Source organism: Cryptotermes secundus, unplaced genomic scaffold (genome assembly GCF_002891405.2).
Source record: "Cryptotermes secundus unplaced genomic scaffold, Csec_1.0 scaffold757, whole genome shotgun sequence".
Lineage (NCBI taxonomy): Eukaryota > Metazoa > Arthropoda > Insecta > Blattodea > Kalotermitidae > Cryptotermes > Cryptotermes secundus.
Genome location: NW_019729905.1, coordinates 400,374 through 428,100, shown reverse-complemented (window position 1 = coordinate 428,100; position 27,727 = coordinate 400,374). Strand labels below are relative to the sequence as shown.

The window sequence follows — 27,727 nt, the reverse complement described above, 5'->3', positions numbered from 1 at the left end:
TATGAAAATCAAATTGATGTGTGTAGGTTAACAAAGATTTTGTACATATCAGAAAGATATCAGTGGGGAAGATTCTGATATATCGAAACCTGTTAGCAACGGCGAAATGAACAATTGGGAAGACTAATGTTTTTTAAATTTTAAACAACGTGCAGTGTAGCAGCTACGTGAGAGTATACACCTGATGATGGCCGTTTGCGGCTGAAACACGTAGTGTAGAAGAAAGCAAGACGAAAGAACTACAATAAATTGTTGCACTTAGGACGGAGTTTATGTCATATATCGTGTAGAGAATAACAGGATCCTTAAATATAATATTGTAATCACTTATTCATTTATTACAAACTAATTTTTGTTTACCTATGAAGCCTGACTGCTGAGTTGCATTGAATATAGTACAAATTTTGCCTGAATAGGTTCCAGAAATCCTTCAGAAGAACATGTGACAATCTGAATGGTCACTGTAACATTTACACAGCCACAATCTGTATATTATCCCATCAGTATCATTATGTCTAACTTTCACTAGCAGTGATGGCAGTGGAGGGTATAACATAATCTGCACAAGATACTGTAAATGGTAAATTACATTCGTAATTTCTTGTTAGTTCTTTTAGTTTACAGCACAGAAGTATTAATTATATGTGCTGATGGACGGCGCAAACTCACACCTAATGACTACCACTTCCACCAGTCACGACACAATACTTTAGCCATAACAAACTTCTGACAGCCGTAACTGCACATCCAGAATACCTTCTCTGAATGATACCTTTTGCATTGCCTAATACAAAACTCTTCTGTTTCAGCAGTCTAATCAAATTTCTGTAACTGAAGCAAAACGCCTTTTGATACACAGAAAACAACTTAAGGCATCAAACTCCTTTTCATCAATTGTGTCTCCATGTTCAACAAAATCCTTATGGGCATTCAGATCAATCACAGAGTTCGTCATGCATGATTATTATACTAAAGACAATTCACAGAATCCTTTTGATGATTTGCAACCTTCTACCTATACAGACACGTGACAGCATAGTTGGTTGTGGCACTATGCTACAAGCTACTATGCTACTTCTCACAACCCAATGTGTTTTTAAAAGAAACAGGACAGTTTTTTAAGAATAGACAAGATGATGGATAATGTCCAACAACATATTAATTGTAACAATTTACAATCATCACAAACTTTTAGATCTTATCTGCATAACCAGTATGGACCTGGTATATATCCCAATTTTAGAAAATGTGAATGACTCAAGATCCAGTTGGCTAAGACTTCCAACCATCTCACTTTTCTTATGAAATGCAAGATTCATGACACTGTTCCCAAAGGCCTCATGTCAAAAGCTCCCTATCACAGTCATTGCTCTTTCAAGATAACTTTACCAAGGCCCTACTAATAGATAGGATCCAGTTCCACCAGTTTAGGAAAGCCGCACTCATCAAATAAATCAATGCCCTGGAATCATTTTTCTGGAAATCAACTAACCATTCAAACCAACTCCACATCCTGGCTGCAGTGAAAATCTCACACAAACATTTTCTGAGGCTGAAGGAGATCCAGATTCGAAAATTCTCAGCTCTAAAAAATCACCATCAGACCACCAAGACCCTGGAAACCACTCAGGGGTCTGAGAAATTTGTCATAAACTTATCAGACCATGTTCTTTCAGAATCCATTCTCAAGAAAGGGCTGAATTTCGCAATAACCAACAGAATGTCTAATCTTGACATGGCATGTGAGGCAGAATCTGCTAGGTCCAAACTTCCCCCCGCCTTGGGTATGGAGTTCTGTTGGCGGATATGGTGTATGTTAGAGAAAGCAAAACCTTTTTCATCTAACATGACGAGGAGGAAATCCATGCCATTAAAATCTTTAAAAAACACAGGCATGTACGAATTCTACAAGCTGACAAGGGAAACTGCTAGGTGGTGCTGAACGAATCTACTTATAAGAAGAAGATAGCCAGCCTCCTAGATGCAAGGGTATATGAAATTTTATGCAAGGATCCTACAGCTCAAAGTGAGAGGAAAATACAGACACTCCTTACTAAACATAAAACTGTCCTTCCCACAGCACCGAAGAGTAAACTGACTCCCTACCACAGCAAACCCCCTCACCTCTAATACACAAACCTGATATCCCGCTCAGACCAATAGTTAGTTCTATTGATTCTCTTTGTTATGCATTAGCTGAATTCCTCAGCCCTCTGTCTGGAAACACAGATTCCTTCGTAAAGAACTCTGAACATTTTATAAAATCAATACAGGATAACAACCTGCAAAAAGAAGACTGCCTTGTAAGTTTTGACGTTGTTAGTTTGTTCACCAATGTACCAGTGGAAGAGGTCTTACTAGTCATAAGAAATAGACTCAGAACAGATCCTTCCTTCCCAGAGCGCTCACCTTTACAAGTTGAAGATGTGATGGAACTACTGGACATCTGCTTAAAAACTACATACTTCCAATCTGAAGATACGTTCTACCAGCAAAAGGAACGTATGGCAATGGGACACTCACTACGTCCAGTGGTCAGTAATATTTTCATGGAGCATTTTGAAGAAATAGCAACGCACACAGCTGAATACAAACCTGCTAAATGGCTAAGATATGTCAACGACACATTTGTGATATGGACCAGAAAAGCTACAGGAATTTCTTCAACAAATTAACAACATAAGGCCTACCATCAAATTCACTATGGAAGTTGAAGTTAGTAATGCACTTCCATTCTTGGACGTCTTGGTTATGAAACGGGGTCCAAAACTGACCACCAAAGTGTACTGAAAACCTATTCATACTGGTCGTTATCTTCACTTAAAGTCCAACCACCCACATTACGTAAAAAGGGGAGTTGTTCATAGTTTGGTCAACAAAGCGAAGGTCATATGTCAAAACGAGAAGGATTTTAGTAAAGAAATCAGAACCATAAGACATGACCTGATGCTCAGTGAATATCCTAAAGAATCTGTGGACTCTGTAATGAAGCCATTGACAAGAAATCATCCCTCTTCAGACAGAACATACTGGGGCACTTTAGTCATTCCGTATGTCAAGGGTATTGCCGAGAAATTCAGATGCATCGGGAACCGTTTTCAGCTCAGAACAATCTTCAAAATGAAACATACAATCCAGGGGACATTAATGAAAACTGGACCCATTAGAGGTGCCCAGAAAACGAAGCAGTGTGTGTATAGCATCCCTTGCGACTGCTGCAGATGTTACATCGGCTAGAAGTACGCATTAAGGAGCACAAATATAACATGACACAGGGTTTGCTGGAAAAATTTAAATTAGTCCAACTTGCATACGAGGAAGACCACAGAATCTGCTGGAATGAAGCAAAGGTCTTGCAGATTGAACCTAACAATACATACAGGAAATACAAGGAATCAGCCCACATGTCTCTGCTGGACCATCCGATCAGTGAACCAATTGTGGATATCTCTAACATCTGGAACCCTGTCATCACAGCAGAAGTCAAGAGACTGCAGCGCCGTCAAGTGTAGTTGGAGTGGGTAACTATTTGTTTCATGTGTTGGTGCCACAAGGAGTATTGCTTCTCTCCAGGTATGATTTCATTCAAGATACTTCTCTGGTGCAAGGCCTCATATGAGTGTAGCTTCATTATTTCTTAGCTCTCACAGATGGTTTCTGTTGTGCTTGGATTATGAACCCCTTCTGAAACTGGCATAGTTTTCCAGAGATAGGGGCTAGCTCTGTCTATTGGACAAAACTGAGCAGGTTTTACCTGGAAAAGGGGACAGAATCCAGTCCCCAAAACATCGTGTTTTTAAAAGAAACAGGACGGTTTTTTTAAGAATACACAAGATGATGGATAATGTCCAACAACATATTAATTGTAACAATTTACCACTGTCACAAACTGTCATATCTTATTAGTAAAAATTAGAATATACAAATCTAAAAATGTAAAAACCAAAACATATAAAACTATAATTTTGCCTGTGGTTAGGCATGGGTGTGAAACTTGGTCTCTTGACATTAAAGGAGAAACAGAGACTGAGAAGAATATCTGGACCAAAGAGTGATGAAGTGATAGGTGGTTGGACAAAACTAAATAATGAGTTTTGTAACTTATACTCTATGCCAAATATAATTAGAATGACACAGTCAAGGGGGACTGAAATCTGAATTTATTACTTTTGGAGACAACATGATTGTCAAATCCTTCATAAACATATCTGCAAACAAAACACATAGAAAGTGCATTCAAAGATTCAATAATGCATAACCACAACGTGTGCTCACTAAGTCATGTATACCGAAGCCTGTCAAAAAGTGGAAAACCATTTGAAAAGTGTATGAGAATAACACTTAACCCAACCAAAGATCTTCAAATCAAGATAACACATTTAACAGCTTCAGTCTGGAACGACTAACTTCAGAGATGTGTCACACAACTTGTTTATGGGCTGGGATGTATGCTCAAGGGAAGCAGGGGGTCACTTCCAACAATTCCCATAAAACATGGGAAGTCTGTGCACACTTTTACAGTAATCCAATTATGAAGTCCTATTTAAGTATGCAGTCAACGCCCATACAAGTAAACCCTCCCTATCTGTTCTATCTACAATCAGTCACATGAGATTCTAAACAGCTTTGACAATGGTGTATAACACTCAGAATTATTGGGTTCTCTTTACTTTGTCCATCATCCGGTATTCTAAAAAACTAAAAAACACAATGTTTTGAAAATTAGATCTGTTTCCATCCTTAATTGAGTATGGGAGACACATACTCTGTTGGGTCCCCTACAAAAACCTAATCTCAATCACTGAACAACCTATATCAGCATAACTACAGCTATATAAAAACCTAATACAAGGAAAAGTATATAATAAAACTGTGATAAAGCGTGTACAGATGTGAAACTAAGATAGAAAGGGAGGTGAAAATTTTATGCAACTTATTTTGTCAGATAGTAATTCTGAGTACTGCCAAGTTGTAAGAACTGGCATGTCTCCATCCCAATTGAATGCCCTGTATACTACAAGAGTTAAGCTAGCCAAACACATTCTTTATTGACTGTCATCTTGAGTACAATATTGATACAGGGTGTTTCACGACTTTAGGGCATTACTGCAGGAGGTAATTTCCTAGGTCAAAAAGACCTAGGAAATCACCTCCTGAAGTTATGCCCTAAAGTCGTGAAACACCCTGTATACACCCAATGCTGAGCAATGACCTGGTAAATGAGTTCTCACGAAGACAAATTCTTGGTAAACAGTCCATTGCTAGGTTATACAAAAATAGAACAACAGTGTTATGCAATCCATTTCTAAGCAACATAACTGTAAATACGTCTACAATAATAGGTGTTTTCCATGGGGTCTGTGCAGAGTGCTTATAAGAGAAGTGAATTCAGATGCAAGTTTAGTTCAGGGCAGTTACAAATTGTAGCTAGTCACAGCTGAGAACCTATAAGTCAAAGACACAAAGCTGTCACAGAAAGGAGTTGTGAGGATTTAACTGTGAAGTGTTAATGGATATTGAAGAACTTGTGTGCGCTGTAATGCAGTGATTTGAAGCGTCTGTTCCTGTGTTTTAATTGTGTTAACAGGAGAGGACTTTGTAGAAACAGCAACAGCACTGCACTAATTTAATTAAGAGAGAGAGAGTGTAGCCGAAGTGTAAATAAATCCAATCATCCAATGAGAACCCATTAATTTTGTCACACATTACCACCCCACGTGACAATATCTTAACCGTGATGGACTTCCCTTGAGACAAGCAGCCAACAATACATCACGATTACACCTGTGAGTGCATCCCAACAAACCCTGTCTTGCCTTCAGACTTAGGTGTGTGTGTGAAAGAGACCTTGCAAGGCAGAGAGAGAGCTATTCAAGATATTCTTTGCCTTTCATGCACCTGATGGTTCATTACTGTATTCACTACAGCCTGTCATTAGTCCCAATTATGGGCCAAATGAATCTTTCCTGCGCCATTCCAATCCATTTATTTAAAAAGCATTTTAATATTATCCTACCATCTATGTCTAGGTCTTCCAAGTTCACTCTTCCTTTCAGAATTTCAAATTAAAACCCAGTATGTACCTATCACCTTCCAATTTCATGCTATGTGTACTACCCATCTCATGTTCCTTCACTAGATCACTGTAACAACACTGTGGGTGTTCTAGTCAGCACTCCCATGTTATGGTTTCCCAGCTTGATGGGAGGATCATTCAAGTCTTCTGGCAGTGTGTTCAAAAAAGATCTCACTGTGTCTGGAGCTGAGTACAAATTGTGAAGTATGAATCCAAGGAGAATCAAAAAATTTTACTTTGTTCATACAGCTAAAAAGTCTGTCAGTAAATAAAGTAACTATAGCAAAACATTGTGCAAATGGAGATAAGCCAATTATGGCATGACGATGTTGCTGGACGCTTGCCAGATGGTGACAGAGGAAAGAACAATCGTGAATGTTCTCACATACACAGAGCAATGAAACTGAAAACATGTAATATTAAGCACACAATTTTAATACATATTTAAATTTTTGTTCTCAAGACTATGATAACTGTTAAAAGAATATTCTAACAGATAAGCACAAAACTTCACAATGGAAAAGCCAACAGCTCATCATTGCCTTCACTCTCTTCACCTTTCATTCTGAATAATCACATCTCTCTCTTGAACTAATGGGGGTGTGTTGCTAACTTAATTCTAAGTTACTTCTTTATAAAACTTTTCCTACTGCAAATGTTCTGCACGTTAGACATGTAAAATCCAGTTCTCCTTAGTGACTCTGTCAAATGGTTTGTTCATGAATCTTTCAACATGAAACACATTAAAAGTGTTACTTATGTATTTTTTTATTTAGTTTGTTTAGTGAGTCCAATGAATGAGAAAATAATTAATGACTAAAAATGGAAAGAATGTTGATGGAAGGTGTGGCCCAACTGGACGTACTCTTGCCATTTGCCTGCAGGAACTGCAGAAAACAAAAATCCTGTCATGACATCAGTGTCCCAAACCAGATCTTCCCAAATGGAAGTCAGAGGAGTTTCTGTTCCAGCCAACTTCTCAATTAGAAGCACTACTGAGTAGCAAGTTCTCATTTAATTTTATCCCATATCAGTTGAACTGGTTTATATGAGAAATGGCAAGGAAGCAGTCTGACCAGAGAGCGGTACAGTTTGTGTGGGTGTGAATGCGTCTGTGAGGGATTGGAGGAGCATGGGGAGGTTAATACAAGGACATTTGCAACTCCATAAAAACAAAACTTAAAAAACTCATTCAGAAAGAAAAGTAAAATTGTCAACCAATTGTAAATGGATCAAGCAATAACTTGGGAGTCAAAAAACATGAGAATCTCAATAATTAGACATTAAAATTCATAATAAAATGTCACGCTGTACGGACCTGACACGGTGATCCTAAAATCCATATAATATCGTAAATGACATAAGTCTTAAAAATGGCATAAAATCTCAAAAGCTAAAACTTACTTGGACAGCCAAATACCACTCAAGAATACATCTGGCATCCTACAATAATAATCTCCAAGGATGCTGTGCAGTGTGCCAAAAGGTGGAAGGCATGGTGTTCCTTATCTTGTAGTATGAATTAGGTGAGAGGCAGAACCCTTAACGGGTTCTCCACAGAATGAACAAACTGGTGTCAGCGCACAGTGCAACAGATGTCCGCAAGTCAAGCAACTCTGACAATCCACATGTGCATAACTTCCTCACTCCTCATAAAACTTAAGGGTGATTGCTATACATAAACAGAATAAGTTTTGAAACTTTCAGGGTGATGGTATACAATTAAGTTTTCTTGGGAAATCTAGTGTGTCAATGTGGAGTTAAGTGCCCAACATACCAAAGACTGTCCCTGTCTCCATCATCAGGGGGTTGCTGTGACGAGTGTTGTGCTTGAAACTACAGAATGCTAAGAATAAGAAGAAACTTTGTAACAGTGCACATAGGCCAGCTGCTTATTCAGCCTTATGTATCACACCTTCCATTAGCTCGAAGTTGGTCAGTCAGTCAAGGAAGAGGCATGCAACAAGCTGTGTTTTTAACCACTCCTACAATACCCACCCACATTCTTCGGTTTGAAACCTTCTGTTCAAGTAGCACAAGAAACAAAAGGGTAAAATGAGGAGAAAACTCATCAGATGTTACAGAAAATGGTCAAAGTGGCTAGGCAGTGTAAATTTTCCTTCTAGGTTTCCCCACAAATAGACGTCACAGACACTAATATCTGGTGACGCTGGAGGCCATAAACTTGCATTAATGATTCTGTCATTGAACACGTCCTGTAACGCCCTCATAATTTTGTGCAGTAGCAGTCCAAGTTCAAGGTTTTGTTACAGAACACTGGACCGATTCACATAGCAATTACAGCACGCCTTACTCTAGTCCTTGTCATATAGTGGAATCAGGTGAACTGTGTGTGGAGTTTCATCACTCCGGATTTATGGGTAAAAAGTAAAGGTATCCCTGCAACGGACCATGGAGGCCCACAGGGATGTGAGATGTTGATGCTCCCACATTTTCTAGACAATCAGCTCACAGATGGTGGCAAGGTTGTCAGCCCTACGTGCCAGCCGCCCTTTACCCCAAAGAATATTCCTAGTACTCATTTTTGTTAGAGGCTGAGTTGACTCCTGGGCCACAGTGCGGCTCGAAGGATTAGGTCAAGTGAAAAAATCCAATGAACTCATCAGGACTTGAACCCACGACCTCCCAGCTTGTAGCATAGTGCCTCAAACATGCTTTGTATGTATGTATGTAAGGGGTGGGCCATAAAAACTGGCCCCCGCACTGCGACCTTCAATGATCTATTGTGCTTCCCTTTGATTAGCCCTTTCTTAATCCTACACTTTTAATAAAGTGTAGGACCGTGCTTAACCAATTATGCTACTGCGTGCCAGAGATTCATGGGTTCTGAGAACTTACATAACTGCTTAAGCAAAGCTATGCTTCATCAGTTATGAACAGCAGCTGAGTGGGGATTCACAAGTCCACTGTGCACATTTTTCAGCATCCAGTTACAAAACTGAATCCTTTGTGGAGGCATCAACAGATTTAAACTCATCCACGTCTCCACATGGATGAGCTTTATTCAGCTGCCTTCAGAGCAGAGCCTTGAGACACACCTGTCTCTTGTGACAATCATCTTAGAGATGTCCAAAGGTTAATCTGTATTTGCACCTGAATGTCAAGCTCATCTACCAGTACAGTTTCCTTGTGATATCATGTTTTATTAAGCACTGACCCTGTGGTCCACCATTTCTTAATAAGTCTGGACATAAAAGGTTTTGTAGCCACAGGTGAGTCAGGGTATTTGAAGACAAAATTCCCCCTCCTTCATATGTGTGCTTCAAGGATAAAAATTCTCTGTTCTTTAGTGCACATCAATGGTTATAAAAAAAAAAAGACAAAAATCTTGAACTGAGTGCACAATTACAACTTTGACCATACATTTCCTGGAACTGTATCCCTACAGTTAGCAGGAAGGATGGGAAGTAACGCCGAATGCACAGCCAGCCTACCTGCAGCACTGTCACGTTTTCTCTTATCCTGAGCATGTAAAAGGAAATGTGTAAATGAACACACCTTGAAATGCTGAAGTTCTCCAAACTAAGATATGGGATACGATGGCTTCAATTTGAGCTCACGAACTTCAGTGTGTTTCAAAGATGTGCGATGTGTTTAATGTGTTTAACGGCTGACGGTAACATGAGCATTTTCCGTAACATGTGGTGAGATTTCTTCTCACTTTACCTCTCAATTTCTTGTACTACTTTAATAATAAGTTTCAAGCCACAGAACAGGAGTGGATATTGTAGTAGTGGTTCTGAATACAGTTTTGTGCATATCTCTTCTGGTACTGAGCAGAAGTAGCAGAAGGTTTGCAGGGTAAGGCTGAATAATAAGCTGGCCTACCTGTGGCATTATGCAGTTTCCACTCATTCTGGGCACTCTATATATTTATAGAAAATGCTATCATCTGCCAGTCAGACTGACTCCACCCACTGTTCCCCATCTGGTCCAGACTGAGGCAGATGACAGCTGTCTGTATAAATATTGCCTGCAAACACAACAGTCAGCTTATTAATTGCTGATAATGGTCTAAAAAGATGGTTTCTGAAACTATGACACTAATATTACATTAACAAGACAAGTGCAATCATCAATGCCCAGAGCTCATTCAAATGACAAACCCCATGCATGACAGCCTCCCTGGCTGCTGCAATGGCAACCTCACTGTCAGGCATATAAAGTCAACTGATTTCCTGCACTTATTCTAATAGATCACTTCACGTAAATCTCCACTGCAACTGCATGGTCTTGTGCCTGTCCAAGGAGGATCTACAAGGAACTGAGAGAGTCAGTGCAAAAGAGATGATAATGCACCATGAAGATGATAGGAAAATACTCCATACATAAAGGCACCATCAGCCAAACCTTGAACAAACAACCTTTCAGCATACAAAGCCCTATAGTCTCCATTAGTGGCTGAGAGTTCAGCAAAACGGTGACAATATGCGACTACATGTGTTTCAACTCTCAGTCTAACAAGTCGATGGTCACACGTTGGCCAGAATGGATGAAAGGGAATAATATGAAGCAAGCATATGTGAAAACATTGAAGGAAGATGTCAAAGCACACACCAACAAGTTAGGGAACTGTAATGAGTAATGCGTACCTGTTGTGTTGGGGCAAATGTGCCTTCACATGGAAATTAAGTTCTCCATTAGATTCTATAGGGTTCTCATTATATATCACTCAGGATTACTGAGTTTTGGGGCTTTTCTATCGTTTGGTATTCTAAAGAACACAACGTTTTGGAAATAGGATCTGCTTCAGTCCTCAGGCGGGGGGGTGGAAAATACCTACTCTGCTATATCCGTTAGGAAAAGGTAACCTCAATCGCTGGACCAGAACCCCTTAGAATCTACTTCTACAACTAGTAGTAAATACAATTCCTTGTGGAAATTAGTTTACCTGAAAATTCAATTACAAAACAAAACAAGAAAACACTACACACATATAGCCTTCCTGATGAGATGTAAATCTCAGGATATTATCCTTTAAGGTCCCTCTATACAGACTTCCTGTAATAGTTGATGTTCCTCAAAAATTTTTCAACATGTCACCAGCAAGGCATTTCTGGTCCAGTGAATGAAGTTAGCTCTTCCTAATGAACCATGCAAAGTAGGTGTTCCCTATCCTGTAAACAGACCCAGTTTCCCAAACATGTTGTTTTGAATACAATACAATGAACAAAGTCTAAAAACCCCATAATCTGTAAGTTCTCTACTGGCAGGTAGGAGCTGAGGAAACTCAGAGCTACTTTCTGGGCACATATGGCATTGTGACATTCATCTGTCCACCAAAGGGGTCAGGAATGCAACAAGGTCTGGTGGATGAATGGGCAGATATGTGAAGATGCTCAAAGCAAAGAGCTCAGAAAGCATGCCACTATGCAGACAGAAATTACAAATTCTTAACAGTTACTGAAAATCAATACTGTTAGCATGTCTGACAATCCAGTTCAGATGTCAGGATATTAATGGAGATGATGTGGTTGCGAAAATTTACAGGGCACTTCTAACCACCATATTGGACAAAAAAATGGACTACAATGAGACAGTACATCGCCTATTTGTAGACTTCAAGAAAGTCTATGATTCAGTTAGGAGGGAAGTATTGTACAATATTCTGACAGAGTTTGGGATACCCATGAAACTAGTTAAGCTGATTAAAATGTGTTTAAACAAAACTTATAGTAAAGTCCGTGTAGGTAAACATTTGTCTGACAAATTTCCTATCCAGAATGGTCTAAGACAAGGAGATGCTTTATCGCCACTCCTTTTCAACTTTGCTTTAGAATATGCCATTACGAAGGTCCAGAAAAACCAAATGGGACTGAAATTAAACGGGACACAACAACTGTTGGGCTATGCTGATGACAATGTGAATCCACTGGGTGATAATATAGATACCATAAAGAAAAAACAAACTTTAATTGACACAAGTAAGCAGGTTGGTCTAGAAGTAAACACAGAGAAAACTAAGTATATGTTGCTGTCTTGTGACCAAAATGCAGGGCAAAATCATGACATAATGATAGAAAACAGATGTTTTGAAAATGTGGCACAATTCAGATATTTGGGAACAACGATAACAAATCAAAACCTGATTGATGAGGAAATTAAGAGGAAATTAAACTTGGGTAATGCTTACTACCATTCAGTCCAGAACCTTTTGTCTTCTTGTCTGCTGTCCAAAAACATAAAAATTAGACTATACAAAACTATAATTTTGCCTGTGGTTCTGTATCGGTGTGAAACTTTGTCTCTGACATTAGGGGAGGAACACAGATGGAGGGTGTTTCAGAACAGGGTGTTGAGGAGAATATTTGGGTCAAAGAGAGATGAAGTGACAGAAGGCTGGAGAAACCTGCATAATGAGGAGCTCCATAACTTGTACTCTTCTCTAAGTATAATTAGAATGATCAAGTGGAGGAGGATGATGTGGGCAAGGCATGTAGCACGAATGGGTAGGGTACTGGTGGAAAACCAAGAAGGAAAGAGACCACTGGGAAGACCAAGGCATAGGTGGATGGACCATATTAAGACAGATCATAGAGAGATAGGATGGTATGGTATGGATCAGACTGATCTGGCTCAGGATATGGACCAGTGGAGGGCTCTTGTGAACATGGTAATGAACCTTCGAGTTCCATAAAATGCTGGGAAATTCTTGAGTGGCTGCAGATTTCGGTTCTCCTCAAGAAGGGCTCAGCTCCATAAGTAAGTAAGTTGTCACTACCACCTGATCAGAAAGCCTTTTGTAGAAGGCAAGGTCCAGAGCAGAAAAAAAGTACCTTCCTTTGGGCAGTGGTGCATAACTGCACTTGTGTTTAAAAGGATTAAATCCCACCCAGCACATATATCAGAAACCACCCCACCTCTCTTGTCAGTAAGGACTTATTTGCAGAGAATACTTTTGGTGATGAAATCACCAAGAGAAATGAATGGAGGAGGTTATTCTGATAACAGAATGGTTAGGTCATCTAGTACTACAAGTACTGCTGGAGGGGTATAAATGTGCTAAATGATGAACAACACATTTTCCAGATATAAATGGACAGTGTTAACATGTAGGGCAGAAGAACTGATACTATTTAACAAAATCTCCATCCCTCCACTTGCCCCATCACCATCAAGATGACAATAACACTGGGCCACATAACTGTGCAGGTTTGATGCGTGGAAGGGATATAGATCAGTTTCCTGAAGGCCAATTATAATCAAATTACAGCCTGCCATAACGGAACAGGGTACGGAAACCACTGTAGCAGGCTAACAATCATTAGACAGAAATTTAAAATGTTATAGGGCTTTGATAGATCACTTCAATCACCCTTCGCATTTCCAGTTTAGAGTTATGGGTTTATCTACCTGCAAATCAAATGATAAACTGTTGTTTGGTTAAGCCTGACTGAACACTGTTTAAGCCTGGAACTAGAATGAGACCAAGATGGACAGATGATGCATGGCCAGTAGTCAGTAACAGATATATGTAACTTAGCAAAAAGATGCACTGTACAATTTAGAGCCATTCCATTTCAGTCCAGTTTGTATCTTACTTGACTGTACACTGCAGTGTCATCAGGACCTCAACACTGCTTATTAATTACTTCTCTTATGGGATAACTATTCCTCTAAAGGCACATCATTCACTTAATTGGGTAATAATATTCCTTCTTTTAATATTTACATTTTCAACATAATTAGAAGTCATCAAAAACAATTCAGATAATACCGCAAGCTCTTCCAGTACAAAACTTCCATGTCGCGTTTGTATTTTCGCTGGAGTGTAGGTTATGGCAAGCTGTCCTTAACCTAACCTATCCAGAGAGAAGCATCTACACGAGATTTACAAACATGCATCAAAACGTGGCATGAGTTCAGTGCAATACCCTACACTATGACCAAATTTCCCAACACATTCACACAAAATCCCAGAACAATGCCAAAGAAACACATATTAATTTAAATCGTAATATCCTTCAAAAACATTCAAATTTTAAAGGGCTAAAAAAGTCATGTGTCCTCGTATTTCACTTGGTAATACCTATCAAAATTTACTTTGGGTTGACGATAAAACCACCAGAATTTCACTCTACGATGTCAAGAGAAAATTCAGTTTTTCAAGAATGCGTCAACAGCCTCGTAACAAGCCTTTTGGTATTAATCACTGCGTTCCAAAGAGAGCAAAATTATCCTTCTTATAACCCACATACCACAAGCACATCCCACGAAGTGCAAGACTCCACATTTCACAATTACCTTTTCACTCACCAGAAATTAAATGGAAACAAGTGTTACGTCCATTACGAATACATTTTGTTTCACGGAAAATCTATCTTTATTTAATTCAGTAATTAACTGAAACACATAAAACATTGGGTACAAATACAAACACCACGGTGACCATTTTTCATAAGCCAGTATACACAGTCGCCAACATAACATATTTCAAAACTCGATAAAACAGATACATAAATTTTTTAAAGTAAGAAATCTGTAAAACTCATACGTTTGTATCGTATATACATATTCTTCTCTTCAACGCACACTTCTCTACATACATATATAAATCCAAGAAAAGTACGCAATCCGCTGAAGGCGTTGGCCATACTGATGAGCCAGTATAGATCGATATTAAATGTTTCCCGTTGAATTGTGAGCGCATCTTGCAAGTGTTCTTGTCACTTCACGTTATGCGATCGAACTTTGTCGCACCAGAGCTCTATCTTCAGTATTTCAATGCCATGTGGTCCGTTGAAAGTCATCCGACGTTTCGCAGGAAGATGTCTCCTCCATGTTCCTCAAAAATGTCTGTTGACTTTCAACGGACCACATGGCGTTATTTTGCAGGAGACTGCACTCACTCTTCGCCTTCATATTTGCGGGTACAACTTATAAAGCACGTCACGGCTAATTATCTAGGCTTCTGTTGCAAATGAAAACTGGGAATTTCAATGAATAATGAGAGGTACATTTTTTCAAGCCCACAACTGCGGAGGGGGGTTTATATAAAACTAATACTGAAATGGAGTTAGTAGTAAACTTTGCCACAATAAAAGATATTAAGAGTTCCTACACCACAACATTCTTAATGGAAGATGTAATCACATGTCAAGACAGGATAGAGCATTCAAGCTGACAGCACGCCAGAAAGCTCAGGTGCAAACCAAAGTTGATTATATCTCAACAGTCGATGGCGTGGAACTGAAGAATAGCAAAAGGTTTCTGCGATAGCTTAGGCAGTATGTTAGGCTGCGGGTTAGATGAACAGGAAATCGGGGTTCCGAGCAGACGAACAGATTCTCTCTCCTCCACGGCGCCCAGACCGACTCCGGAACACAGCAGGCAACCTATCCCATAGGTACCCCCTGTGCCTGGCTTGGAGGTAAAAGGATGGATCATGGGGCCACTCACGTCTAAATCATGACGCGGTTACGAATGCCTCAACTACACTGTAGGTCCTGAAGGCGTGGCGTTTTAATTAAGGAAAGGGGCTTTACTTTTCGTAGCTACTGTTAAGACCTTACAAAAAAAAAAGGGATAGAAATTCCGGTACACATGTGAAACGTTTTCCAATTGTTGTCACTCAATGCAAATTATTTATCCCGTGTAAGTTGTGAAAACAGCATTAAATGTTACGCGCGCATGTCTCTAAGTAAATGAAAACAGCTGCAGGATTGGGGGGGGGGACTGTGTGATAGCTCACAGACAGCTTGTGTGACGTAAGACCAGCAACCGACTCCCTCCTCTTCCAGGGCCCATCAAAAACACGAAGCAACTCCGGAAACACCCGAAGTTTCACTTTAACTAGTGCTCGAGCTACTTTGCTCCTTTACAACAAACCCATCTCTTTTTATTCCAATTGGTTAACCTATGGCGCAACTGAGCTGTGATTGGTTGGGTCACGAGATCTAACTTTCCTATTGGTCCTCCAAGTCTCCCCTCCCATACTTTCAATGCATCCTACTGGTTGGCTAGCCTAACGTGACAGTCTGGCGCAAATACATTTCATATGAATTACAAGTAACACGAGACAGACAGAGAACGAGAGAGAGAGACGATGCGGGTGGGGGAGAAAATTACCAATGTCATTTATAGATAAATTGGGCGTTTACATTGCCTCTCCCTACCAGACACAATATGACACATCCGCTGACAGAGAACAAGTGCATTTTATTTGCAGCATTTCGTTCGAGGCCCAGACTATAAATGGGAGCGTTTGCGCGCATACTGCTGGATGTCGATTGTTGCTGATAAAAATCTTTGAACAACTGGCACTACACCTTGTGACTGCGCATCTTTCTCTCATAACGATAAAAAAACAAAGTTTCCCTATATATCGCCACTGTGTTCTATTTCGGAACAATTTAAACTTCCAAAACCTTGTAAGTAGGTTATGAATCATTCGATAGACCTGGATTGGCCTCTGGGATTCAGTACTTTAGGGATGCTGAAGATGAGTGCGTATCACATGCAATGGTTGCTTCACCCCAAATTATTTTCATATCTCCTTCTGTTTGCAAGGGGACAGATTTCAGTTCAATGAATTCGCTTACAAGGAACATCTTTTAAACAAAACTTTGACACACATGACATTACATAAGGGGAAAACTGCTTCCACTGTTGAAGTTGATACTTTATATAATTATTTTGTATTTATACATCATGAATAATCTCTTCTGAGGGTCTGAAATGTGTGATTTTCCCAGTGGCAGACACAAATTACAATATTAAACACTGGGAGATTTGAGCTTTTCTTCTGCCCTGAGGTGGCACGTTCCTCCGAAACGTCAGTAAACATCGACCAGGCTACACGATGTCACATCCCACAAGTTAGTATGCCATATAAAAACACGGTTACGAAAAGATTCCCCTACCTCATCCTCTCACTACCTCTCCTGCTCAGCCTTAATTTGCTGCTGGGGGAATGATACATGAACAGCCCTCACTTTAAGGGAATGTGACACACACCAGTTACCCAACTATTTCTTTCGTGGTCGAAAATATTTCGGTTGAAAATTGAAAAAAAAATACATCCTAGGCCACGACACAATGACTACAAATTATGATAATACATAAAAATATTCTTCCATTTACTTCTTACGGTCAGAAAACCGCCCGCCATCTTGATATTCAAAGTATTTATTCGAACAATCTCAGAACGTTATATCCTCAAAACAGGCCGCATTGCATTACATAAAATAGTATGAATCAATATTATTGGTTTGACAAGGTGCCAAATGGCGTTTCACAATCATATGAGCCAATCGGTGAATTGGAAAATTCAACCTTTCGTTTTAAAAATAATGCATTCCTCAGAATTTAGTTTTTCAGTTCGAAAACCGTCCATATACACGCACAAGTCAAGCTTTTCAGCCCTTATGGGTTAGCTTTATTAGAAAACTTAGCGGTACGACAGAGAGGGGACACAGGGGGATTTGGAATGCGTTCGTAGGAGAGGGAATACGGGGGAGGGGTTTGGAAGGGGGGTAGAGAACCAACCAAGACATAATAAAAACCACACAGAAATCTCGTCTACGAGTTGGAAGGCACACGCCGAATTGTAATCGCGGAATAGTTTTGCGTTTTTAATATAAACCGAGCGCTTCTACGTTTGAATTAGGAAGAGCGAAGTGATGTACGCCGCAGAAGGCCTTGGGCTTGGCCGTGTAGCATTCGCCGTCAGCGGAGCAGAAGTGTACAGGAAAGTGACCACAGGAAAATCACACACACTTTGGTCGAATAGAAAATTCCTAGACCACCAAACCAACACTGAATCCCATCACGAAGTCCATCGAAATTACACACGGTCTTCCAGTCCACTTGTGAGCCCCATGCAAGCAGTTTTCCCAGTGAAAATTTGATCAGCAAAATAATGTTCAGAAAACAGACCACTCACCCGTCATGTAGCGTGCCTATCTCCTACGGGGTTTACACGCTACATTCCAGGGATTCCGTTGCCCCGATTGGATGGATGACGTCATCGCCGTGAGAAGTTCCATTCTCTGGCCGGGCCTGGGTTGTGGCGTTGGTGGTGCATGGATCGAAGCGTGACTGAATGTTCAAGGGTGAAAGGGGAGGGGGAGTTGGTGGATTCCGAATTTACTTCTTAGCCTTCGCTTGAAAATCGGTATCTGGGTGAAGATGGTATTCGAACGGATTTATAATCGTAAATGAGTGTTAAATTATGGGATAAATTTGTCACATAATTTTATTTCCGTTTTGTGATGCCTATTTGCATTCGTTACATGAAAACGAAATTGTTGAGAGGATTGTTGTGTTGGCGCACTGCTTAAAAATTGCAGATCGTTCATTATAATTATGAACCGTTAATTATGTTGTTTTCAATCCACAGCTTTTGGCGTCTAGGCTAGGATGACATAAGAGCTTGCGTAAGGGGGGAAAGGAAAGTCAGTGTCTACATTTTTTATTACCACGCCTTGCTATTGGCTGAGAGAAGAGAACATCATTACACTACCTCTCAAGAAGTTATTTGAATTTGATATTTTCACATTTCTTATCCTAAAAAAGAAGTAGGGTAAGAGTGAATTAGGCATCTCAACGGCATGGTAACGACTCAACCAATGGGAAACGAGAATGATGTCGAAGGAAGGCGTGGCTTAGAATGACATGGAATTACCACCCACCCCTGGAATATAACCTACTGCTAGGTGTTTATTCGTCCTACTATTATAAATTTTACGGGCAAAGTATTCATTTTGTGTGTAGAGCCTTTAGCCCCAAGCTCAGATAACACTCCCTAAGCACCCTAATTCGTGGTTCAGTTGGTTTCTGTACACTAAAGCAAATGGTCATTGTATTCATCGCCATTTTGAATGAGTTCTATCGACATAAAACCGGAATTTGTAAACGACAAGGTTACGACTTTCCGCATAAAAAGTGCGGCTTGTATGCCAAATTAACAATAGTTACAATGTATCTTGCATCAAAATGAATTTACGTGGCCATCGGTTTGCATGAGCACGCGGCTTGTGTGCAAAGTTAACAATAGTTATAATGTATCTTGCATCAAAATGAATTTACGTGGCCATCGGTTTGCATGAGCACGAACTGGTAGTTTCATGGAGAGCGAAACAAAGCTAACTAGAATGTTGCTTACAAACTAGATTGCTTGTTGGGTATTGCATAGTGGTTCTTGATGCCTTTTAACACAACATTAACTTAAGTGTTTGTAAAAAATTATACCCCTGTTGCAGAAGTGAATCTATAGAATTGAAATGGATTGAAGTGTATCTGTTGTTAAGTATGACCAAAGTGCAGATTGTTGTTGGGACCTTTAACCACGAAAATTTAGGAGTGGTTTCTGGTCCTCCAGAGAAGCTTTTTTTTTTAGTTGGGTTTGGCAATGTGAATTATGTTAGGTTAGCTTCTTGGATAAACTTGCACCATGATCTGTAACTCTTGAGCAGTGAGTCTAATACATTACATCAATATATGAACATAGATAAATGCGTCTACAGTACATATATTTTTTAGTTGTGTGTTTTATGCCTTACTCTCAGATTTGAAGTAGGATATAAAAAAAGTACTGAAGGACCCAGGACATGGTGCAACTATTTGTGCATGACCCTTCTCCTACCATATATGTACTGCTGCCTTTCCTACTCTGTCCAGCAAGGATAATATACAGTGAAGGTTACTGGCAATCTGGCCATATTTACTGATTACTTCACTCATGAGTGTATGAACCAACATTTAGGCAGAACAACATACTGAAGTCATTCTGAGTGTCACTACAATACAGATGTCCAGTATTACTGCTAACATATTGGGATACATCATGCCCCAGAATGTTAAACGCTTTAATGATATCCCCTGCACTTTCTTGTGATACACTCTCTGTGCCTACAGGGTATATCCTGGAAAACTTATTGCCTACTGCTGTATGGTCACTGGTATTTTTGTGAGTTCTGTGACAACTTTTTGTCTCATTCATTCATTAGTTCGCCAGAGATCCATTAAGAAATTAAATTGTGTGGATGTGGTTACCATCATGACAGCTTGAATACCCAATGCAGCAATGAATTAGTCAACAGCACACATGTAGTACAGGATTATAATAGATACATTGTAAAACATTACAAGATATACATTAAGCATAAACCTATATTATACAATAACAATACACTCAGATTAGTTTACACTTGTAATTAAAATACTCATTCAACGAATAAAAAGGGTTTACACATAAAGATCTCTTTAAGGCAAGCCCAAATGATTTTTGATCATTGGATAACTGTTCAGATTCCCTAGGTAAGTGGTTATAAATCTTTATACCTGAATAGTAAGCTTCCTTCTGAACTGAAGAAAATAAGTACTTGGGAGAGGGGATAGATTAATACTTGAATTTTGGAGTGATTTTTTTTTTTAGTAAAACATGAATAGAATTTTTTTAAACAAGTATTGAGAAATGTGTTAAAAATATTATTTACATTATCGTTTGTAAAGATGTCATCCCATAATTCATAACGTTTAACATTTAATGTTTTAACATTTCTTGAAATTTGATTATATTATAATTACTATAATTTCTAGTATACAGAAGATTACATACTTGTCTGGAAACAGTAACGAAGTATGTTCTGTGTTAGGGAACAAACTGAATTTTGATTAAACACTGAAATTAACACTGTATTAGACAATCAGGTTTCTTATTTAAGACTAGAAAGAATTACTGAAATTAAAAGCGCACAGCAAGATTTAGTAACATATACATTGAAATGATTTGAGGGTCTGCCACAAATTGTTCACTTGGTCCAGCAGAAGAGATGCACGCTTCTCACCTGAACTCTTTCCGCACACAGTTGGATCAACAATGCCGTTGGCACACAGACCAACAGGTCACAGCAGATGCTACAAATGGTTGATGTTATGCACACTTCCTTATGCCTGCGTAACATGTTCACAGTCGTGTATTATCCTTTATTTGGGATTAGAGCAAACTTGAAACTGTAAACTAAACCATGGTTTCCTGTGCAAGGTGTTTATGGGATTTTCAAGGGGAATGTTCAAGCTTGGCAGACTGTATGAATAGCTCTGAACAGCCTTTTCTGCTTGCAACTGTTACATCTTAAAAATTTTGTCTGTATTACCTCCTTTTTATACAATTATACACGAACATGTTTGATTTTGACAAAGCAACTAAACTCTTTCTTTTAGACAAACACAACATAAAGAATAAATGTGAGTTTGGATTTAGGAAAAATAAATTTACAGAAGATGGTGTTGTCACAGTTATTGAAAATATAATTGATAATCGGAATAATAAAATAAAATGCAAATCTGTACTAGTAGGCTTATCAAAAGCACTTGATTGCATTGAGGGCTAATTATACCAACATAGAGTTCATGGTATGTCACATAAGCTACTCAGATCCTATCTTGCAAGCGGAACATAACAAGTCAAAGTTAAAAATGTAGCAAACAGTCAGGTAAAATAATATTTGTCAAATAGCCTTCCAGTTAGATGTGGAATTCTTCAAGGTTTTTTCTTGGTTCATTACTTTTCATTTTATATATAAATTATGTACCACATCTAACAAGGGAGGGTAATAATGTATGCCAATGATACATCAGTACTGAATATAGGACAAGATATAAATTAACTCCTAAATACAGCTTCAGAAAATACAGGCTTAGTAAAGTGATACCATATGACTTGGATTATAAGATGCATCCAGTTTGCAAATGTGGATTTTAGGAAAAAAGATCATAAAGGTACACATTCCTTGAATTTAAGACACACCTCAACTTTTCAACAGAAAAATAAGTGTAAAATGTGTCTTATTTGAAGTAATATGATCTTTTGAAACAATTTCTCTACAAATCCAAAACACAGTATACTCTCTTCCAGATGAAGGAAAGCAGGCAAAACAATGAATTAAAAATCCTAATAAAGAATAGTACGATGTTCCCACATCATAACATCCATAAAATTTACTTGGACATCTCCTGATGGAAGAAACACAACCAAATTGACCATATTTTGATAGGTAGGAGACAGCATTCAAGTATACTTGATGTCCACTCATTCAGGGGATGAGATTGTGAAACTGACCACTGTCTGGTGGTGGCAAAAGTTAGGGAGAGATTGGCAGTGAGTAGAAAACAATGCACAGAGTCCATATGGAGAAACTGAATGAGATAGAGATTAAACAGCACTATCGTGTTGAAATATGAAGTAGGTTCTCAGCTTTGGTAAACTTAAGATGCTGAGGTGAATATTGATAGAGCTAGATAAACTGTCAGAGAGAATATGTATATATATATATATATGTATATATTACATAACTTTCCTGTCAGTTTACTTCTGGGTGGCAAAAAATCACCTAACAGTAACATAGTTTAATTTAACAAGATTATATTCCATTGTTTATAACACAATAAATGCTAAGAAATGTCAATTTATTTTAAATAAATAAATAAAATCAGAAGCTAGTGTATTATTAGCTAATGCATTCAAATATAGTTTAAGAAAGGTGTCATACCAATGTATTCTCTGAATTATATCCAACTATAAGGTATAATGTAGAATGTGTGAAAAATATGTCTACAAGACTCCTCAACCAGTTACATTTACAATTTACAGTGGGGAAAAAGTAGCATGTATCAATTAGAAACACAGTAACATAAAAGCATGGTAACAGCATAGAAATGACCTCATGAAGCCTGAAATTAATCTAAATCTATTTATATATTCAATTTCTACCTCACAAAACACACAAAGACCAATCAGCTGATACTGTCTACGTAAATATATGTTTGATTTCTGACAATCATATGAAATACACGAATGCACCATCTGCAAAATGCAGTTTTCTAATGTTAAATCAGATTGTACATACAGCAATCACTGATCTTTAAGAATTAACGGTCTGATTTTCTGGAATATGGTGCATAATTGCAGGTAAATGAAAAAAATCTGCATTACTTTGGTTTTGCCATGTGGCAAGGGATATTCAATCTGATGATGGCTTACTTTTAGGGTCACAATGACAGAACAATTTTTTTTTCACATGCCAACTGACTCCATGCAGCAGAGTCCTCACTGGGAAGCTAAGAGTCACTTGGACAGTCAAGAAAATTTTTACCTTTCATGAAACCTGAAGGTTCATTACCATCTTCACAAACAGCAGCCAAATTAATTGAGTCCATACCCATCCAGCTTACTTGTTTAAGACAAATTTTAATACCGTCCTTGGTTTTCCATACTTTCTCTTTCCTTCCTGTTTACTGACAAAACTGCATGAACTCTGCATGTTCCATTTATCTCATCCTTCTTAACTTCATTATCCTAATAATATTTGGTGAAGAATACAAACTGAACCTTCTCATTATTCAACTGTCTTTCTGTTCTGTTACTTCCTCTCCTTTCTTGCTTTCATTGGCGCTACAGCCCTCATTTGGGCCTAGGCCTACCTCCATGAAACTCTCCATTTTACTTCGGTTTACTAGATCTTAGACATATGGTAGGACCCCTTGGGCAGGTGATCAGCTTGTCGCAAGGCCTCTACCTGTTCACAAACACAGAAAAACGCACACAAACATCCATGCCCTGAGTGGGATTTGAACCCACAATCCCGGCATCCGAGCGAGCTAAGACAGTGCATGTACTTCCTCTCTCTTAGTTCAAAATATTCTCCTAAACATCCTATTCTCAAATCCCTCAATGTTACAGATCAAGTTTCACAGGCATATGAAACAAGAGGTAAAAATTATAGATTTGAATATCTTAATATTTACATTTTTAGGCGGCAGATGGGTCGGTACAGGAACAAAAAATGACTGACAATAAGCATTCTCCAACACCTGTTATATTATTTACAAAGTTTCTGTATTGTAAAGCAAATCTCAATTTCCAGTGTCAAGGACAGAGGGAGGTACTTGGCAGAGGCACTTCCCATTCCCAAGCTTTCAATTACAATGGCCTGAGAAAACCACAAGAGATTTATTTCTCTCTGGGAATTTCATAAATATTCAGTCTTCTCTTTTTTCACATTAAATCATGCACATGAGCTAGTGACTTATAAATTTTACTTTTTGAAGGACCTGCATGTTGCCAGTCACTTATGATGGACATCCAGCCCTCTTCATATGATCAAACCATTCAAAACCATCATGCTATTGCATCCCCAAATTCTTTCTGCATATGTTTGGATCACTGAATTTCTGATTTCACACAAGTAAATGCACACGTTTTACTGTACTATCAAACATTAAGTCAACACATGACAAGAGTTCTTTAACATTAAACTCTGACCACAAGTAACTAAAGCTACAGAATAAGTAATAATATGCTTGGACATGCAGTAACAGTAACAAGTCAGGACATCTTCATCTGCACGTTTGGCTTCTTGTTGTGTGTCACTAATATGTAAATATGTCTGTCGATCACAGCAACTTTATGCTTTCAATAAATAACTGATAGAATCAATTTATTGATAAATCAGTTTAGTTTATTAAAATATTTCACACAACATGTTTCGGCCCTTTATGACCATTATCAGGTGTTTATAAACAACAAAATGTATCCACGTTCATTACTAACCTGCACGATGCAATGGATACACTGCTAATAGTCTGGTCATATAAACCTAAAACGTGATCTATCGACACTTTGATTGTATCAGTTACTTACTGATAGAATAAAGTTGTTGTGATCGATGGACATAGTTACATATTAAGTCAGGGCATGTTCACTGCAGCTGTGTCTCTGTTGTGTGATATATCTGAAAAATGCACATGGACCAGGGTCAAAAGAGAGGAAGTTCAATGCTAGTATACATGCATTATTTCTTGTATAGGTCTACACTTCTAACACACAATCTCACATTTTGATGTGAAGAACTGCAGATGCAACTCATTACCTCTGTGTCAAAATCTATGCAATACTCCTTGGCTCATATAATACTTTTCCACCTGTCCTAACAAGAGGTTTCCTGCAGAGCCATATGTATGATATGTAATTAATGTTTTTTTAGCATCCAGGGAACAATTTACTTAGACACTGAAAGAGCCAAGAATTATTGTTTTACACTATAGATATGGAAAAAGGATGACAATATTCAAACAAACACAAAGATAAATTCTCTGGACTAAACAATAAGAGAATAACAATATAACTACGATTATGTGGGGAAAGATATGTTATCATCAGGGCCCGGATTTTGATGACATGTCATCTTTTTTTCCTTGTATCCTATCTGATGCTCTTAAATATATAAATCTTGGATATGAGCTACTGGTTAGAGAAATGTAAATGTTATAGGTAATTTTTGTCATTTTTAGGTTTAAGGTCATTTTTTTCATTTTGGGGGTAATTTTTTTGGGCTTTTAAGGGTATTTCTTGTCATTTTAGGGAATTTTTCTTCATATGTCTTCTAAAATGTGAATAACATGGAAGTGAAATATTCTTTCTTTTTTCCTTTAGGTAATTTTTCTGGATTTTTCGATCATTTTTTTAATATTTCAGGTCATCAAAAACCGGGCCCTGCACATTACATTTTTGGGTCATATTTTAGGTAATTTTTCTGGATTGTTTCGGTCGTTTTTTAAATATTTTCAGGTCATCAAAGTCTGGGCCCTGGTTATCATATACAGAATGAGTGCAGTTCACATATGCAGTCATACAGAACTGAGTAAAGAAACAAGCTGAATAAAATATGCAACTGAGGGGAGTAGATAATCATAAATTATTAAAATAAGTAAAACTAATACATATTAGATACTTTGGTATAATAATCATGCTATTACATGCTCCTTGAGAAGTACAGAGGACCAAAAACTACTTTTACTTAGCAAACACAAGCAACAAATCAGAATTGCTTACTGGCAACACAGCTGCCAAGGGAAATTGGTATTACCATTGAACTTAAAAAAAAAAAAAAATGTAGTGCTACCAACATAATTACCAACATCTGCCTTAGGAGTTTGGTTAATATACTTTTCAAGCATCCACACATCTCAGGAACATTGAGTCTGCGTTACTTCTATAGCGCATGCAATCAATGGGTAAGAAATAAGAGTGAACAAACAGCAAGCAAGAGATCAGTCTAAACCTTTGGTACACACTTTTCTAAAGTGCTACAGCAATTTCAATTTATTTAACTCTACATACTCATTCAATGCTCAACCTTTGGGATTTCTCTGTTCTTAACAATTCGAACAGGGCATTGGCCTGTCTCAATTACTTCTCTTATAATCCAAGAACTGTTCATGTACTTCATCAATGTCAATAATCCCTTAGACTTGACACCATTTTCTCTCTTCTTGCATACAGCACATTTTATTTCAGTATAGTGTGACTTGGATGGTGCAACAGGAAGTAAGGGGCCGTGTGAACTCTGTGGTCTCGCGAGTGACGTCACATACCCCCACTCCTTCTGTCACTACGCAACGCTCGGTGGGCGCCCCTCCCCCTCGGTGATGTGCCTAGTATAGGTGAAGTGAGCTGAGCCAAGCCGAAGCTCGCTGGTCACTACACGGCAGTAAACAGCTTTCGACAGCATTGCTAGCAACACCTGTAAACACGGCGTCAGGCAACAGCGGTACCTATCACATAACTGTTTTCTGTGTTGTCCGAGCCGAGGCTAAATAAAGAGCAGCAAACACTATTCAGAGTGAGGATTGAGCCAGTTATGAGTGAGTGAGTTACTAGTGCGTAATGATTAACCAGTCAGTTACAGTCTAGCATTCACTGGAGTGAATGGCAGTGACTCCAACAGAAGTCAGTGTGATACTGCAGATGGCAGTAACTGTGAAATTGTGAACTGTATAAGTGTAAGAGCGATTGTGAAATAAATTTGCTACTTTCAATACGGCGTAAAGTATTTGTCGCGTTACATACCCAACACGTGACAATACTTTTTCACAGTATATTAAATAAATACCTGTATATGAATCACATGGCCTGACAAAAGTTTACACATGTAACTGAGAAACATGCTCCATACAGCTTTAGGGTCTACCATGATGGAGGCAGCACCAGATTGTACAGCATCACATCTCCAAAGACAGTAATTTTTATGATCACTGCTGTGCAAACCTCGAACCTCACCGTATGAATACTTCTGGAATGTGTATGTTTGTATATCTATACACACATGTACAAATATGAGTGTATGTTCTTTATACACTTTCATGCCACTATATCTATTTTGACCAAATTTGGCACAGTTGAAAAGGACTCTGGAGAGGTTTTATACACTTCAAAATAATGGCATGGGCATTGGGGCAGAAACATGAAACATCCATTTCCTCAAACCCAGGTTTACATGTTACATGGATTTTACTGGTCTTAGGTACTCGGCAACCAGCAGTGATCTGCAGAGCAAGAGTTGATTATACTTCCTAGGTACCAGCCACACAGATTTCACTGGTGATCAGTATTCAGCAGCCAACAATGGTCTATTTATTAATAATTTCATTTCAAAGGTCACAGAGTCAGAGTAAAGTGCATATGGAAAGCATGGGCATCTCTGCACTAAATTTTCTTCAACTTCTACTGAATGCAAGAAAATCTTAATATGCTAGAATGACAGACAGGCCCAATGCCAGACATAAGGAAGTGTTAACTGCCCTGCATTTTTAGCAAGAAACAAAATATATGATCACCAGACCTGAATT

The 27,727-nt window shown here is 38.5% G+C and overlaps 2 protein-coding genes across 6 annotated transcripts in view; both read right to left on the bottom strand.

Annotated features, from left to right (window-relative positions):
* The window catches only part of LOC111865797 (mucin-12), a gene marked incomplete at its 3' end in the record, with an annotated part of 176,152 nt that extends 160,835 nt beyond the window's left edge, over nt 1-15,317 (bottom strand). For 3 of the 4 annotated variants that reach the window (XM_033751966.1, XM_033751967.1, XM_033751969.1), the window contains 2 exon segments: nt 9,926-10,070; nt 14,354-15,317. 4 annotated transcript variants of the gene reach the window in all.
* Nucleotides 15,318-23,674: 8,357 nt separating this feature from the next.
* The window catches only part of LOC111865799 (cell cycle control protein 50A), a 28,240-nt gene continuing 24,187 nt past the window's right edge, over nt 23,675-27,727 (bottom strand). Inside the window, exon 8 of one of the 2 annotated variants that reach the window (XM_023854100.2) lies at nt 23,675-24,831. In XM_023854100.2, the coding sequence (XP_023709868.1) occupies nt 24,783-24,831 (49 nt within the window). In that variant the 3' untranslated portion in view covers nt 23,675-24,782. Of the gene's footprint in view, nt 24,832-26,554; nt 26,623-27,727 lie in introns of those variants that run through there. The other variant, XM_023854102.1, reaches the window with a different exon arrangement.